Source organism: Oryx dammah, unplaced genomic scaffold (genome assembly GCF_014754425.2).
Source record: "Oryx dammah isolate SB20612 unplaced genomic scaffold, SCBI_Odam_1.1 HiC_scaffold_19, whole genome shotgun sequence".
NCBI lineage: Eukaryota > Metazoa > Chordata > Mammalia > Artiodactyla > Bovidae > Oryx > Oryx dammah.
This window is the reverse complement of record NW_024070203.1, coordinates 33,979,750-33,994,739: the sequence shown is the minus strand read 5'-3', so window position 1 is coordinate 33,994,739 and position 14,990 is coordinate 33,979,750. Positions and strand designations below refer to the sequence as shown.

The 14,990-nt window shown below is 44.3% G+C and overlaps 1 protein-coding gene across 2 annotated transcripts in view; it reads right to left on the bottom strand.

Moving 5' to 3' along the window:
* RGS20 (regulator of G protein signaling 20) overlaps positions 1-14,639 on the bottom strand; it is a 47,807-nt gene extending 33,168 nt beyond the window's left edge. The window contains exon 1 of one of the 2 annotated variants that reach the window (XM_040261219.1): positions 14,467-14,639. In XM_040261219.1, the coding sequence (XP_040117153.1) occupies positions 14,467-14,639 (173 nt within the window). The remainder of the gene's footprint in view (positions 1-14,466) is intronic. The other variant, XM_040261220.1, reaches the window with a different exon arrangement.
* Between the last annotated feature and the right edge of the window lie 351 nt (positions 14,640-14,990).

Below are 14,990 nucleotides of genomic sequence, written 5' to 3'. Positions count from 1 at the left end.
GAAATAGATGTTTTTCTGGAACTCTCTTGCTTTTTCCATGATCCAGCAGATGTTGGCAATTTGATCTCTGGTTCCTCGGCCTTTTTGAAAACCAGCTTGAACATGTGGAATTTCACGGTTCAGGTATTGCTGAAGCCTGGCTTGGAGAATTTTGAGCATTACTTTACTAGTGCGTAAGATGAGTGCAATTGTGCGGTAGTTTGAGCATTCTTTGGCATTGCCTTTCTTTGGGATTGGAATGATAACTGACCTTTTCCAGTCCTGTGGCCACTGCTGAGTTTTCCAAACTTGCTGACATATTGACTGCAGCACTTTCACAGCATCATCTTTCAGGACTTGAAATAGCTCAACTGGAATTCTATCACCTCCACTAGCTTTGTTCGTAGTGATGCTTTCTAAGGCCCACTTGACTTCACATTCCAGGATGTCTGGCTCTAGGTGAGTGATCACACCATCGTGATTATCTTGGTCGTGAAGATCTTTTTTGTACAGTCCTTCTGTGTATTCTTGCCACCTCTTCTTAATATCTTCTGCTTCTGTTAGTTCCATACCATTTCTGTCCTTTATTGAGCCCATCTTTGCATGAAATGTTCCCTTCGTATCTCTAATTTTATTGAAGAGATCTCTAGTCTTTCCCATTCTATTGTTTTCCTCTATTTCTTTGCATTGATTGCTGAGGAAGGCTTTCTTATCTCTCTTTGCTATTCTTTGGAACTCTGCATTCAGATGCTTATATCTTTCCTTTTCTCCTTTGCTTTTCATTTCTCTTCTTTTCACAGCTATTTGTAAGGCCTCCTCAGATGGCCATTTTGCTTTTTTGCATTTCTTTTTCTTGGGAATGGTCTAGATCCCTGTCTCCTGTACAATGTCACGAACCTCCGTCCATAGTTCATCAGGCATTCTGTCTATCAGATCTAGTCCCTAAAATCTATTTCTCACTTCCATTGTGTAGTCATAAGGGATTTGATTTAGGTCATACCTGAATAGTCTAGTGGTTTTCCCTACTTTCTTCAATTTAAGTCTGAATTTGGCAATAAGGTGTTCATGATCTGAGCCTCAGTCAGCTCCTGGTCTTATTTTTGTTGACTGTATAGAGCTTCTCCATCTTTGGCTGGAAAGAATATGATCAATCTGATTTCGGTGTTGACTATCTGGTGATGTTCATGTGTAGAGTATTCTTCTGTGTTGTTGGAAGAGGGTGTTTGCTATGACCAGTGAGCTCTCTTATACACTGCTGCTACTGCTGCTAAGTCGCTTCAGTCGTGTCCAACTCTGTGTGACCCCATAGACGGCAGCTTACCAGGCTCCCCCCTCCCTGGGATTCTCCAGACAAGAAGACTGGAGTGGGTTGCCATTTCCTTCTCCAAGGCATGAAAGTGAAAAGTGAAAGTGAAGTCGCTCAGTCATGTCCGACTCAATGACCCCATGGACTGCAGCTACCAGGCTCCTCCGTCCATGGGATTTTCCAGGCAGGAGTACTGGAGTGGGGTGCCACTGCCTTCTCCCTCTTATACATTACCATGTGTAAAATAGATAGCTAGTAGGAAGCTGCTGTATAGCACAGGGCGTTCAGCTCAGTGTTCTGTGATGACCTAGAGGGGTGGATGTGGGGAAGGTGGGAAGGAGGGTGGTCCAAGAGGGAGGGGATATATATACATATATGGTTGATTTACTTCATCGTACAGCGGAAACCAACATGGCAATGTAAAGCAACTATATCCCACCCCACCCCCACCCCCTGCAAAGAGAAAGCAGAGCTGGGCCCCATCCTACAACTCCTGGCTATAATGCTCTGTGGCCCCACATCCAGGACATGTGCTTATTATTTACTGACACCAGTGACAGTAATCTGTGACAGCAATGGTGTTAACTCATAGTCTCCAACTGAATATGATAGTTTCCAGTTGTAATTAAGTACATCTGACCACACTGATCCTCTATGATCAAAATTCCAATGTCTCGTTCTTCTCATACTCAGTAGTGAAGATTCCAAGACTAGTTATGCTTCCAAACCTGCAGATGAGATTGAATGACTGAGTTCAACTCTATAGGTACTAAGTCAATTCATCACATGGCTGTTAATTCTCTATTTCCCTACTAAATTGTTTAGTTCTCTGAGGTCCTAAAATAATAATAAAGGCTATATAATAGCCTGATTTACCTGAACTTTAGGAATAGTATTTGGGGGCATCTGGTGGCTCAGTAGTAAAGAGGCAGGGAATACAAGAGATGCAAATTCAATCCCTGGGGTCAGGGAAGATCCCCTGGAGGAGAAAATGGCAACCCACTCCAGTATCCTTGCCTGGGAAATCCCATGGAGAGAGGAGCCTGGTGGATTACAGTCCATGGGGTTGCAGAGTCAGATGTGATTGAGTACGACACAAGGAATAGTACTTTAGGGCCTAACAGAAAAGCCTCTGATAATTTAGTTAGTGAGGGATTTACACCAAAGCTTTAGGAGAGTTGGCCTCATAGAAGTCAGACACCTTTGGTAAGTTAAATCCACGGAATGCAGAATATTGTTATTCTGAAATGAAATTCAATATAGTTGACTCTGTGTGATGTCCAAAGTTTCTATTTACTTATTTTTTTTGCAAGAAAGCTTTTAGTCTTAGAAAATTTAGAAGCGGCAAGACTTCCAAAATGATTGACAGCCATAGTCTAATGTAATTGTAAGTCATGCATTTCTTTTTCACTTCATATAAAGTTTCTCTTAAGATAAAGGAGCAGGTCAAGAAAGATTTATATAAAATTCTGTAAAGCAATTACCCTTCAATAAAAAAATAAATTAAAAAAGGATTTATATTGTGATATTTCATCCCAAGACTTTTCAAGATTTGATGTCAGTAACTTCAAGAAATGAAAAACTCTTTTGTTAAAACCCTAAGAGGTTGACTGGTGCAGGTGACAGAGATGCTCACGATCATCAGTATTCTCTTTCTTCACTGTGTTGTTGTTCTTTTAGTCTGCAAGTCGTGTCCAGCTGTTTGTGACCCCATGGACTGCAGCACCCCAGGCTTCCTGTCCTTCACTATTTTCTGGAGTTTTCTCAAACTCATGTCCATCGAATCCGTGATGCCATCCAACCGTCTCATCTTCTGTCGCCCCCCTCCTCCTCCTGCTCTCAATCTTTTCCAGCATCAGGGTCTTTTCTAATGAATTGGCTCTTTGCATCAGGTGGCCAAAATATCAGACCGGTGTGTATGTTTATATGAAGTTTCCAATGCCGTTGTCATTTGAATCCTAAACACACATAACACTAACCCCAGACCCAAACCTTGGCTCTGCCTTATAGTGGAGACCCAGGGACTTCTCTGGTGGTGCAGGGGTTAAGAGTTCCCCTCACAATGCAGGAGGTGAGAATTTGATCCCTGGTCTGGGAGAAAAGATCCCACATGGCTCCAAGCCAAAAAACCAAAACATAAATCAGAAGAAATATTGTAACAAATACAGTAATTATTTAAAAAATGGTGCACATCAATTTTTTCTTTTTTAAGTGGCAATGCAGAGCAGAATCCACAGAGGAAGCTCTAGAGCCTGCGGGCCTCCCAAGTGTGCACTTCAGCATTCCCCATGGGACTGCCCAGCTCGTTAATTAAATTACAGCTGCCTCCTTCACAGGTCCCGCCTTGGCGTCTACACTGAGCTTCTGTCCAGTCCAATCCACTCCCACCTTGCATGAGGGGTGATCTCTCTGCTGGCAAATGTGATCATGTTTTCACTCTTTCCATCTAACAATTCAGTGGCTCCTGGTGTCTCTGCAGGACTCAGTGGGGCATAGAAGACCTTTCCTGATTTGTTGACACTCTGCTGACTCAGCCAAGTTTCTCACTGTTCTTTTATACTCGAAGTTCCAATCATTTTAAGATGCCTTCAGTTCCTAAAATCCCCTTGTTCATTCACATTCCTGCTCTTTGTATAGACTGTCACCTCTACTGCAGTCCCTCCCCCTTCCCCATAAAGGCCTCCTTTTCTCTCCAAGGGCCATCTCCCACTCACCTTAGATGCCATTTCCTTGGGATCTCACCCAGGATGGGTTAGCAGTCTGTCTGCTTTCTCTAACCACAGTACTTCCTGCCCTGTGTTGTAACACTGACTGTTCATTTCCCCTGAGTCTTCAAGCCCAGTGTGTGTCAGAACTATGCCTTACTCAGACCTGTGTCTCCAAAACCTAAAGCCGTCCTGGGATGGAATGTGTATCCGATCATTTTTGCCTAAATGAATGAACTTGGGAATGACATGACCTGGGTTTGATGATTGTGGAGGCTGGGTAATGGGTTGCTGTTTAGTCGCTAAATTGCTATAGTCGTGTCTGACTCTTTGTGACCCTATGGACTGTAGCCCGCCAGGCTTCTCTGTCCCTGGGAATCTCCTGGCAAGTATACTCGAGTGGGTTGCCATTTTCTCCTCTAGGGGATCTTCCTGACCCGGGGATCTAACCCATGTCCCTTGTACTGCTGGCAAATTCCATACCACTGAGCCAGCTGGGAAGCCCATGGGGAATGGACACAGGGTTTTATCATGCTATTTTTCTCTGCTTTTAGGTATATTTGACCTTTTTTTTGTAACAAGAAGATCTTACAAAAGACATGGTGTTTAACTTATCAAGGATGTGTCTCACATCTTCTTAAATTGTAGAAGACCAGAAACGATGGTATAGAAGCAGTCCCAATTCCCTGCACACACCTCAAGGATGTGATTTTATGAAATGAGTGTTTGGAGAAGGCCTGATGCAGAAGGGAACACAAACCAGAGCCTGCACTTCATTTGTCCCCATCGATCAGGCCGGATCCACCAGTGTCACAGCAGAGGACACGAAAGCCAACAAACAGGACGGCAAGAACAAGAGCAGCCGTTGTTCCATCCAAAGTGGACAGTCTGTGACGGCCGGGAAGACTGCTTGCGCTTGTGCTTCCCCACTGGTTCCTTGTGAACCAGGTTTTGTGTGAGCCACTCAGGCTGCACGAGCTCCCTCCCTCTCCGCCTGGCTGCCTGGCTGCCTGAGAACTTGTCAGCTGGCCCTGATTTCTTTCAGTTGGACTCACTGGATGGCTTTACCCGGCATTTTAAAAAGACTGTTTTTCTTGAGGAAGCTGGAGGTTGGCACCTACTTGAAATGACGCATCTTGGGGCCATTCAGGATTTGTAACTATCATTAATTTCCCTCGGGACATAAGACATTGGCTGAAGAAAGATTTTAACAGTGACCTCACCTGATGTGAAGAGCCGATTCATTGGAAAAGACTTGGATGCTGGGAAAGGTTGAAGACAAGAGGAGAAAGAGGCGACAGAGGGTGAGATGGTTGGATGGCATCACCGAGTCAAGGGACATGACTTTGAGCAAACCCAAGAGACAGTGAAGGACAGGGAAGTCTGGCGTGCTGCAGTCCATGGGGTTACAGAGTCGGACAGGAAAGCGGCTGAACAACAACAAATTAAAGAGTTCAGGAGAAAACAACTCTGATTAGGGTCTTAGGAAGCAGAGCAATGGTGCAATTCTATTTACTAATCCATCAGCCAATTAGTATTGACTAGGCTCTTACAATGTGCCCAGCAGGTGGAGGCCCATTTTGTAGAGGGAAATAACCAGGTTAACAACTGGTTATTGCAGACTGTGTGCCTGCATGCTCAGTTGTGTCCAGCTCTTTGCGACCCCATAGACTGCAGTCTGCCAGGCTTCTCTGTCCATCAAATGGGCTACAAATCAAACATGTGGGTCTGGGGAGTTTACCAGGATGGCAGGGCTAATAGGAAACCTGGATCCTTGGGTACAGGTTGTTTTTTTTTTTAATTCAAAGTATCTGATAAAAAAAGAACCAATCAAATGAAATTCTATCTGGCAGGTATTACTGTCTTGATTTTATAGATGGTAAAACTCAGAGAATTAAAGCTAACTTGGACCTGAATTCAGACCCCATTCTTGACATTCCAAAGACACTGCTTTAGGTCCTCACTCTGGTGGCAGCTTGGCTCTGGCCAGGATGCACAGAACAGGACACCTGTGGCTGGGATAAAGAGGTCTTCAATTTATCAGACTCCAGTTAGTTATTAATACTCCGGAGCCTCAAGTTTCACTAGCTTGAGATCCTGCACTGTTTGAATTTCCGCCATTCACCGTTCATCACTCCCTTCAGTCTTTTACAAAACAGAGCAGAGCCATCTTGCTCTTGGGATCCTCAGCGTGGTCACTGCATCTGTGCCTGTGATGGAGGGCTGGGTGCCAAGAGAGCAGCTGAGTGCTGAATCCTGACTCAGCAAGAAGGCATTTGAAAATGCAGTCAGCTTTCTGCTTCCATGATTACCAAAGGCACTCTATTTTTTTCCCTTTTTTGATGTCATTTATGGAAAAAGAGAGCCTGTTTCTGACAGATGAGCCCAGCAGAGTTCTCCTGGCCTTTGGTCAAGACTGCGCAGAATACAGGAGGTTCTGAAGTGAAGGGGTAATGCACGGCAGCCGGCTTCTTTGTAACCAGAAGTAGAATCTGGTGCCTGATGGGTCTGGGGCTGGACCAGGCTTCAGCATGGCTTCGGGGGAGGCGCCAGAAATAGCCACACACACCAGGTCTCTCTCATGCTCAGGTTTTATTTGCCCCAGATTATGCTATTGGGATTTCACACTTGTGGACCTAATATTAGCAGTCCATGCACATTTTGTGATGGGAACAATATGTTAGTTCATTCATATCTAAGGAAACTTAGATGAGCAAACTCCAGGAGATAGTGAAGGACAGGAAGCCTGGCATCCTGCAGGCCATGGGGTCGCAAAGAGTTGGAAACGACTTAGCAACTGAACAACAACAACACATCTAAGCACCAAATGAACTTGAACTTTATTTTCTTCCTAATGGGAGAAGTCAGGCCAGAGTGAGAGGATGAGGTGTCCCAGGTGTGACTGGGGGTGTTGGGGAAGGTTTGAGGTGAGGGGTGGGCGCAGGCTAATGGCCATGGTGCCTGGGAAACCTTCTTAGCTTCCTTCCCTCACATCCTCCCCTCCTCACCTGCCTCCCTCTGTGTTATCAGGGTGCATGAGGGGTGAAGAGGGGCCCCCAAAGCCTGGGCTTCTCCAGGGGCCAAAACATGGTGGACAGGTCTGGGGCTGGCACCCTGGGAAAGGGGAGACCTTGATGACACTAGTGAGTTGTTAAAAAGAGTTTGCAGCTATTTTTAGGAAAAGACAAGAACAGAAAAAAGGCAGTGCTAGGATGTGGCTCTTAGTTCCTGATTAATATGCTTATAATCCAGCAAACTTGTTCTGCAGCGAAAGTGTCCACGTAATTAAGTACATATCCTCCTATGATGGCGCGGGTGGCAACACTCTGAGCTTTCCATTGAAAACTTCAAAAAAATATCTCCTTCACAACACACAGCTTTCCAGGCAAACAGTCACAGACAAAAGACTTAAATAAACGCAGCTTACAGAAGCAGAGAGAGTATACTTACTGCAGAATTGGGAAAGGTGGTGTGAAATTGCTAATATCAGAAGCTTGGATCATTTCTTTCTAGCAATGTTTTATTCATTCCATGTGGTCCTATTTTGCTCAACTATTTTTTTTTTTTTTTTTACATAACCTCCAGCAACCTTTCCTGCTAACAGAAGTAAAAACAGTCATGTCTCCATGTATCTGAGTGGTTAGGTGACCCACACTGGATCCATCTGGTCTGACTCAAGACAGCAGAGAGGGTCACATGAAGCCTTCACCATCCATTCCGGTACTCTTGCCTGGGATATTCCATGGGCAGAGGAGCCTGACAGGTGACAGCTGATGAAGTCACAAAGAGTAGGACACGACTGAGCACACACAATGGATAGAGAGATGCTAGAACTCAAACACAAGCAAGTCTGTCTCCTTCGAGTACCTGGGTGTTCTGGGAGGGCCACATGCTGGTTCAAAGTTACAGTCATTCAAAATGTGTGCTGGACAACCATTTAAGGTTGTCTCACAGCCGACAGGCCTGCCAGGACCGGCTTGACCCAGGGGTGGGTACCAGACCCCACTGGACTCGACTCTCCTGGGAACTGGCTTTGAGAACTTGGAGAGCAGACTCTTCCACAGACCCCTGGGGTCAGGTTCCTGAGCTGCCGGGCTCCTTTTATCCTCCAGTCAGGTGCAATCTGAACAGGCAGCTGCAAACAAATGTTGAGACTAGACATATGATATTTAAATCATTCCTCAGTCTGTTTTTGAATAATAGTTCTTGGAATTGTCTCTTATTTGAGAATTGCTGTGTTGCTATGCTCAGTAGTGTCTGATTCTTTGTGACCCTATGGATTGTAGCCTGCCAGGCTCCTCTGTCTGTGGAATTCCCCAGGCAAGAACACTGGAGTGGGTTGCTATTTCCTTCTCCAGGGGAGCTTCCCAACTCAGGGATTGAGCCTGCATCTCCTGCACTGGCAGGCGTGTTCTTTGCTGCTGAGCCACTAGGAAGCCCTGCTGCTTCTGCTAAGTCGCTTCAGTCATGTCTGACTCTGTGCGACCCCATAGACGGCAGCCCACCAGGCTCCGCTGTCCTTGGGATTCTCCAGGCAAGAACCCTGGAGTGGGTTGACATTTCCTTCTCCAATGCATGAAAGTGAAAAGTGAAAGTGAAGTCACTCAGTCATGTCCAACTCTCAGCGACCCCATGGACTGCAGCCCACCATCCCTCCATCCACGGGATTTTCCAGGCAAGAGTGCTGGAGTGGGGTGCCATTGCCTTCTCCGCTAGGAAGCCCTACTTGAGAATAAATCCTGGTGATTATTAATGTTGAAAATTCAGCCTCACATAAGCAAAATATATTCCTTTGGAAAAACATATTTGGTTACATCACTAATGTCAAGTTAAATTACATAGTCTGCAATTTGGGTTTTACTCTTGAATATCTGAATATATTCCAAGGTTTAAACTATTATCTTTCAAAAGAGTTGCTACATTTTAAAATTATTTTCTTCAGTCCTTTTAAGTGCAATAATTATAAAGCCATTCTGTAAAGTTTCTAACTCCAGGCTACAATGCCTCCCAGGCTGCAGAGAAGCCCTGTGTGGCTTCTATCACAGCACCCGGGAAGTAAAGACATGTTTGAGAATCCTGAGACACCAAGGAATAAGAGGCTTCTTATCTTGTGCCCTGAGTCCGGTGTGATGGGTAAAGACAGGAAGCCCTACAAAGCCATGGATTTTAGAATCACTGTCATTTGTTCATGTGTTCAGAAACTCTAGGTTTACATTCTCAAGAACAAAAGCAAACTCAGGCTAAGTTAGAAAACTATATAATGCAATACACTCTTGATTCTCATTCAGAAAAAACTTCATAGGAGCGAAGAAATCTGTTAAAATGCTGTCCACCTTTGCTAAAACAAGCCACTTGGTGGCACCGGTGGAGACGTTTGCCTCTAAAAATATAACCCAGTGGGAAAACCCAATTTTTTATTTTTATTTTTGGAGCAAAGCAAGGTTTACTACAGGGTCCTATAAGGAGATGTGTTGCTCGTGCCCTGAAAAGCTCATGACCTGAGCTCCCAGGAGAGTTTCAGCAAAGCATTTTTAAAAGCCAGGTTGCTGGGAGCAGGTATTGGGTGGCAGGGTGTGAGATGAGCTGGTGTGCAATTCTCTGATTGGGCTGATGGTAAGGTCACAGGAGGTGTCACGGGCTCACAGGCTCACAAGATCAGTCCTTAGGCTCCCGGAGGCCTGGGGCTGTGTGCTCACGGTCCTCAAGTAGTCAACATCTTCCATTTGATGGAGGGTTTTTACATCTGTAAAACAACTCAGGAAATGTGCTACATGCAGGGAGAAGCTACAGCAGAGGGCAGGACTGAAGGCCTGTCCCTGCTTCCCAAAGCCCCACAGCTGGGGGCGTGGAGGGGGAGGGGGTGTCCTGCTCTGTTAGAATTCCTCCCTTTTCTCTGATGCTTCTCAACCTTGAGGAAAACAAAGAAAACCCAATCTTTAATGTAAAACTCTGAAAGGCAATTATTTAAGCATTAAAAAAAATTGTAAACATGACCAAAACTTTATTTAAAAGTTTTTATCTAAAATGTTGAAGAATAGGACTGATGTGGGTCTTTTTTGTACACTATTATTTTCAGAGTAGAAAAATCTTTACTTCCACTGTGGAGAATAGAGAGGCTGACACTGGGTTTTAGGAAGCAAACAGTTGGGTTTTCCATGATATTCCCAGCGGAGGAGAGAATTGCATTTTCCCAGCAGCCTCCCTGATGATAATTAATGGAAAACAGTTAATGACCCAACTCTTTAACCTCAGAGGACTGACTTTTTCAGGTCAATTGAAAAGTACGGATTATAATTGTACATTTTTTAATGCCTGTATTGTGTGTGTGTATATATATATATGTATATTTTAAAGGTATGCATTCTTTTAAAATTGAAATACAGTTGATTTCCAATATAATGTTAGTTTCAGGTGTATAGCAAAGTGATTCAGTTCTGTATATACGTAAATATATCCTTTTTCAGATTCTTTTCCATTGTAAGTTATTATAAGATATTGAGTAGAGTTCCCTGTGCTAGGTGTGTATTTGTTAATCTGAGACTCCTAATTTATACCCCTTCCCAGCCATTCACTTTGAAACTGAAAGTTGATCACTATTTCATTGATTACAGTGAAAGGCATTAATTGGTATCTTAGATGCTTCATCAAGTTAAGTTAAGATAGAGTCTAGATTAACTATCTAAAACTCTAGGGTGATAACACTACTCTTTTTGACAGGCTGAAAATGGTTTTGCTCTTTTCTTTTTTTTTTGTAGCACCATGCACCATGTGGCATCTTAGGTCCCTGACCAAGGGTTGAACTTGAGCCCTCAGCTTTGGGAGCAAGGAGTCTTAACCACTGGACTGCCAGAGAAGTCCCCAACAGTTTTGCTCTTGAAAGTGAAAGTCACTCAGTTGTGCCCGACTCTTTGTGACTGTATGCACTGTAGGCCCGGAGAAGGCAATGGCACCCCACTCCATTACTCTTGCCTGGAAAACCCCATGGACGGAGGAGCCTGGTGGGCTGCAGTCCATGGGGTCGCAAAGAGTTGGACACGACTGAACAACTTCACTTTCACTTTTTACTTTCATGCATTGGAGAAGGAAATGGCAACCCACTCCAGTGTTCTTGCCTGGAGAATCCCAGGGGCGATGGAGCCTGGTGGGCTGCCGTCTATGGGGTCACACAGAGTCGGACACGACTGAAGCGACTTAGCAGCAGCAGCAGCAGCAGCAGCACTGTAGGCCACGGGGCTCCTCTGTCCGTGGCATCCTCCAGGCATGAATACTGGAGTGGGTAGCCATTCCCTTTTCTTGGGGATCTTCCCAACCCAGGGATTGAACCTGCATCTCCTGCATTGCAGGGGGATTCTTTACCACTGAGCCACCAGGGAAGATCCCCATAGTTTTGGTCTTAATGCCACACCACTGACCTGGCTTCTGTGAGGCAGAAACTGAGCAGCGGGAGAACTCTTTACACTTTTCCAAGGACGACACCACACGCTTTGTTATGGTCCCCATAAAAGGAACACAATGTAGCTATGGTGACTGAGAGCTCAGAGTCCCTGGGTCGGGAGCCTGGGGAACCCTCCTCCTTCTGCTCACCTGGAATCACCTGCAGGGGGCCCCGAGGATTGCTTGCCAAGGATGGAGGATGTAGACTTCCAGATGAGCCTTTCCTTAGGCAAGTTTGTGAGCCTCTCAGTTGTTAATTAAGACAGAATTCTTTTCAGAGGGCCTTCACAAAGGGAAGAACCAACTCTGTCCTTGGGGAACTCGTTCTTTCACAACTGGAGGCAGGACAGGATAACTTTGTCTTCTGAATACATCGATATATATGTATATGGTGCTGGATATTGGAAACCTAATTTCTTTCTTGCTAAGAGATTTTTCCTTTCTTCTTTCTGCTCCCTGCTTTTGCCATAAAAAGCTCCATTGTCTTGGTAGGTGCCTTTGGGGGCCTTGGAATTTATCTCTCTCCTTTCAGTGTGTAATGTCTCACAGCAAGGGCTTTTATGGGCTTCTCAAGGGGTCATACACTTGGACCAGGAGAGCACCTAAAAGTCTGCACTCTCAGAGGGACAGCAATTAAAAGGACATGAAAAATAATTTTATGTAGAAAATTTTCTGGTCTAAGCTCTGATCACTTTTATTACTGGGAAAGAATGCATACATGTGTATGCATCTATCTGTATTGACAGATGGATGGGTAGATAACTGCTCACCAGGGTGGCTGTAAAGTTTCCTCTCTCTCACTTTTATCACTAAAAAGAACGCCTGGTCCAGGGAGTACCCCGTCTCCCACTTGGTCTCTGTGCTCTGAATGGAAGGAAGCAGAAATCCTGGTGGAGAAAAAATAATCCCGATGAAGTCAAGTTCATAAGTGTGTGTCTATCTGCGTGCATGTGTAGGTGGAGGGATGTTAATTTATTTTGTAGTAAATTAGCAGTTTTGTTGGGCTCTTTGGGCAGAATGCACAGATAAATCACTACTGAGGAGGCTGGATTCCAGCCTGGGAAATTATAGCCTGCTTCTAAAGCACAGCCAGAATCTATTGACTTAGTAACGAAGTCAGTGTCAGAAAAAACATGGGTTCGAATCACCACTTAGCGGACTGCACACGTAACAGTGTTTTTTACAAACATGCTTTCTCATCTCTAAAAAAGGTTTGACCACCTCAGCACTTCTGACCTAATGAAATCGGTTAAGAATCCAAATAAAAAAGAACAGCAAGAAGAACCACAATAGACAACACATTTATGCAACACAAATGAATTGTTATTTTCAGTCTAACCTGCCTTTGGAAGGATTTTTTTTACACATTTAATTCTGAAATTATTATAGATTCACTGGAAGTTTCACAAAAGAATGTACACACAGTGGTCTCATACACTCTTGACACAGTTCCACCCAATGGAAACTGCATAAATTGTACAACATCAAAGCCAGGAGACATATTGGTATAATTCTAAGAGCTCATTCAGATTTCATAAGTTTGTATGCACCTGTGTGTGTATGTGTGTGTCGGGAGGAGAGGTTGCCATTTTCTTCTCCAGGGGATCTTCCTGACCCAGGAATGGAACCCACATCTTCTGCATTGGCAGGTGAATTCTTTACCACTGAGTCACCTGGGAAGTCCGACAGATGAGTGTAGTTCTATGCAATTTTAACACATGAGAAGGTTCGTGTAACCACTGAAATCAAGTGTAGCTTCCTATTGAACCACTGAAATCAAGTATTTTCCTATTGAAAAAGCTTCCCAATGACTTAACAAACAAACAACTTCTCCTTGTGCCAGTTGGTTAAAATAAGACTGGGGAGGAACTTCCTTGGTTTTCCAATGGTTAAAACTCCATGCTACCAATGTGGGAGGCCTGGGTTCCATTCCTCGTCTGGGAACTTAGATCCCGTATGCTGTATGGTGCAGTCAAAAGATAAAACAAAAAACTATGGGGAAAGGGCAGATCTAGATAATTAGAATCTGCAAATACGTGATTATTATGAGGATATGAGCCAAGGCACAGGCACAGTTTCCAGTGCTGCAGAATCTGGACAGGTCTGTGGTTGTAGAATTTATCAGCATTTACTTCTGAGCTCTGATCACTATTTGTCACAGGCATTAACACATGTCCATCCCCCTCCATACTAAATAGCCTTTTAAGAGGTGCTTCTATTAATAGTTAAGAGGATTGACAGACTTAAATTGTACTTTCTGCAAAGATACACACAACGCTGAGTAGGAAAATGGTTACTCTTCGGGGAAATCACATTGTCCAGTGATAGAAATTCATGCTTAAGAAATTCAGCTAGGAAACTAACTTTAGGAAAAACACCCTTAGTTCCTAAATGGTCTTTCATGCCTGTATTAGTTTTACCAATTTTTTTTCCCTCAAGCAATTTTGGTGGAAAGCAATCTATACTTTTTCATTGGTCATGTTTTAGTCACTCAGTTGTGTCCAACTCTTGCAACCCCATGGACTGTAGCCTGCCAGGCTCCTCTGTTGATGGGATTTTCCAGGCAAGAATACTGGAGTGGGTTGCGGTTTCTTTCTCCAGGGGATCTCCCCAACCCAGGGACTGAACCCGGGGATCTTATATCTCCTACATTGCAGGTGGATCCTTTACTGACTGAGCCACAAGGGAAGCCCATTTTTTTTCATTACTATATGGGATATAACTTTTATGTCAGAATATCTAAGCATTGATAGTAGCCATAGAAATCTATGGCTAGGTTTTCTGCTTCTTAAGACATTACTTCCTGAAACAAACAAAATGTAGTCATTTGCTGTTGTAAAGGGAAGCTGTTTAGGTTGGAGAAAACTGGAAGAATCAGGTTGTTATTAAAGTTCTAGTTTTTCTCTTGGGTTTAGTTTGGAAGCCTTTTTGATAAATCTTCAATAAGATAAAGTGAGCGCTGACACTAAAGCTTGCTTATGGTTTTGTATTCTTTCTGGATAAATCCTTTCCTTGCCAAGAACAGTCATGGACTGGGGAGATGGTCTTACCTTGACATTGTGCGTGGCTGTGGCACATCCTTCATTTTCCACGGTTTGGTGAACATTCACATTATATGCCTCAGCCCACGGCAGAGGCAGAAATCGTATCCGCCTCGATGGTCTGGAGAAATGTTTCTGGTGGCTCTGTTGGTTGTCTTGGGAAAGCCTGGGCATGTTTTTACAATAAAGCCTCAATCCAATCCTGTAGCTTGATTTTAACGGTACCAGCCCAGGGTCCACTCTATTTCTCTTCCTTTGGCTGGTGCTGGGCCATCGCTTAGTCTGCTGGGGGCCTCCCTGTAAAGCCGCATCCCTCAAAGCAAGAGGATTATCTGTGTTGCGGGTCAGCAGTTTATCCACAGTCCGTGGGCTCTATTCCAGGATGAGAGTCTAGGTATGTTCTGACTGCCCTCTACCGGTTGCAAGTGAAGTGAAAGTGAAGTTGCTCAGTTGTGTCAGACTGTGACCCCATGGACCGTAGCCTACCAGGCTCCTCAGCTCTACAGGTAGCAATGTCCTCCTAAT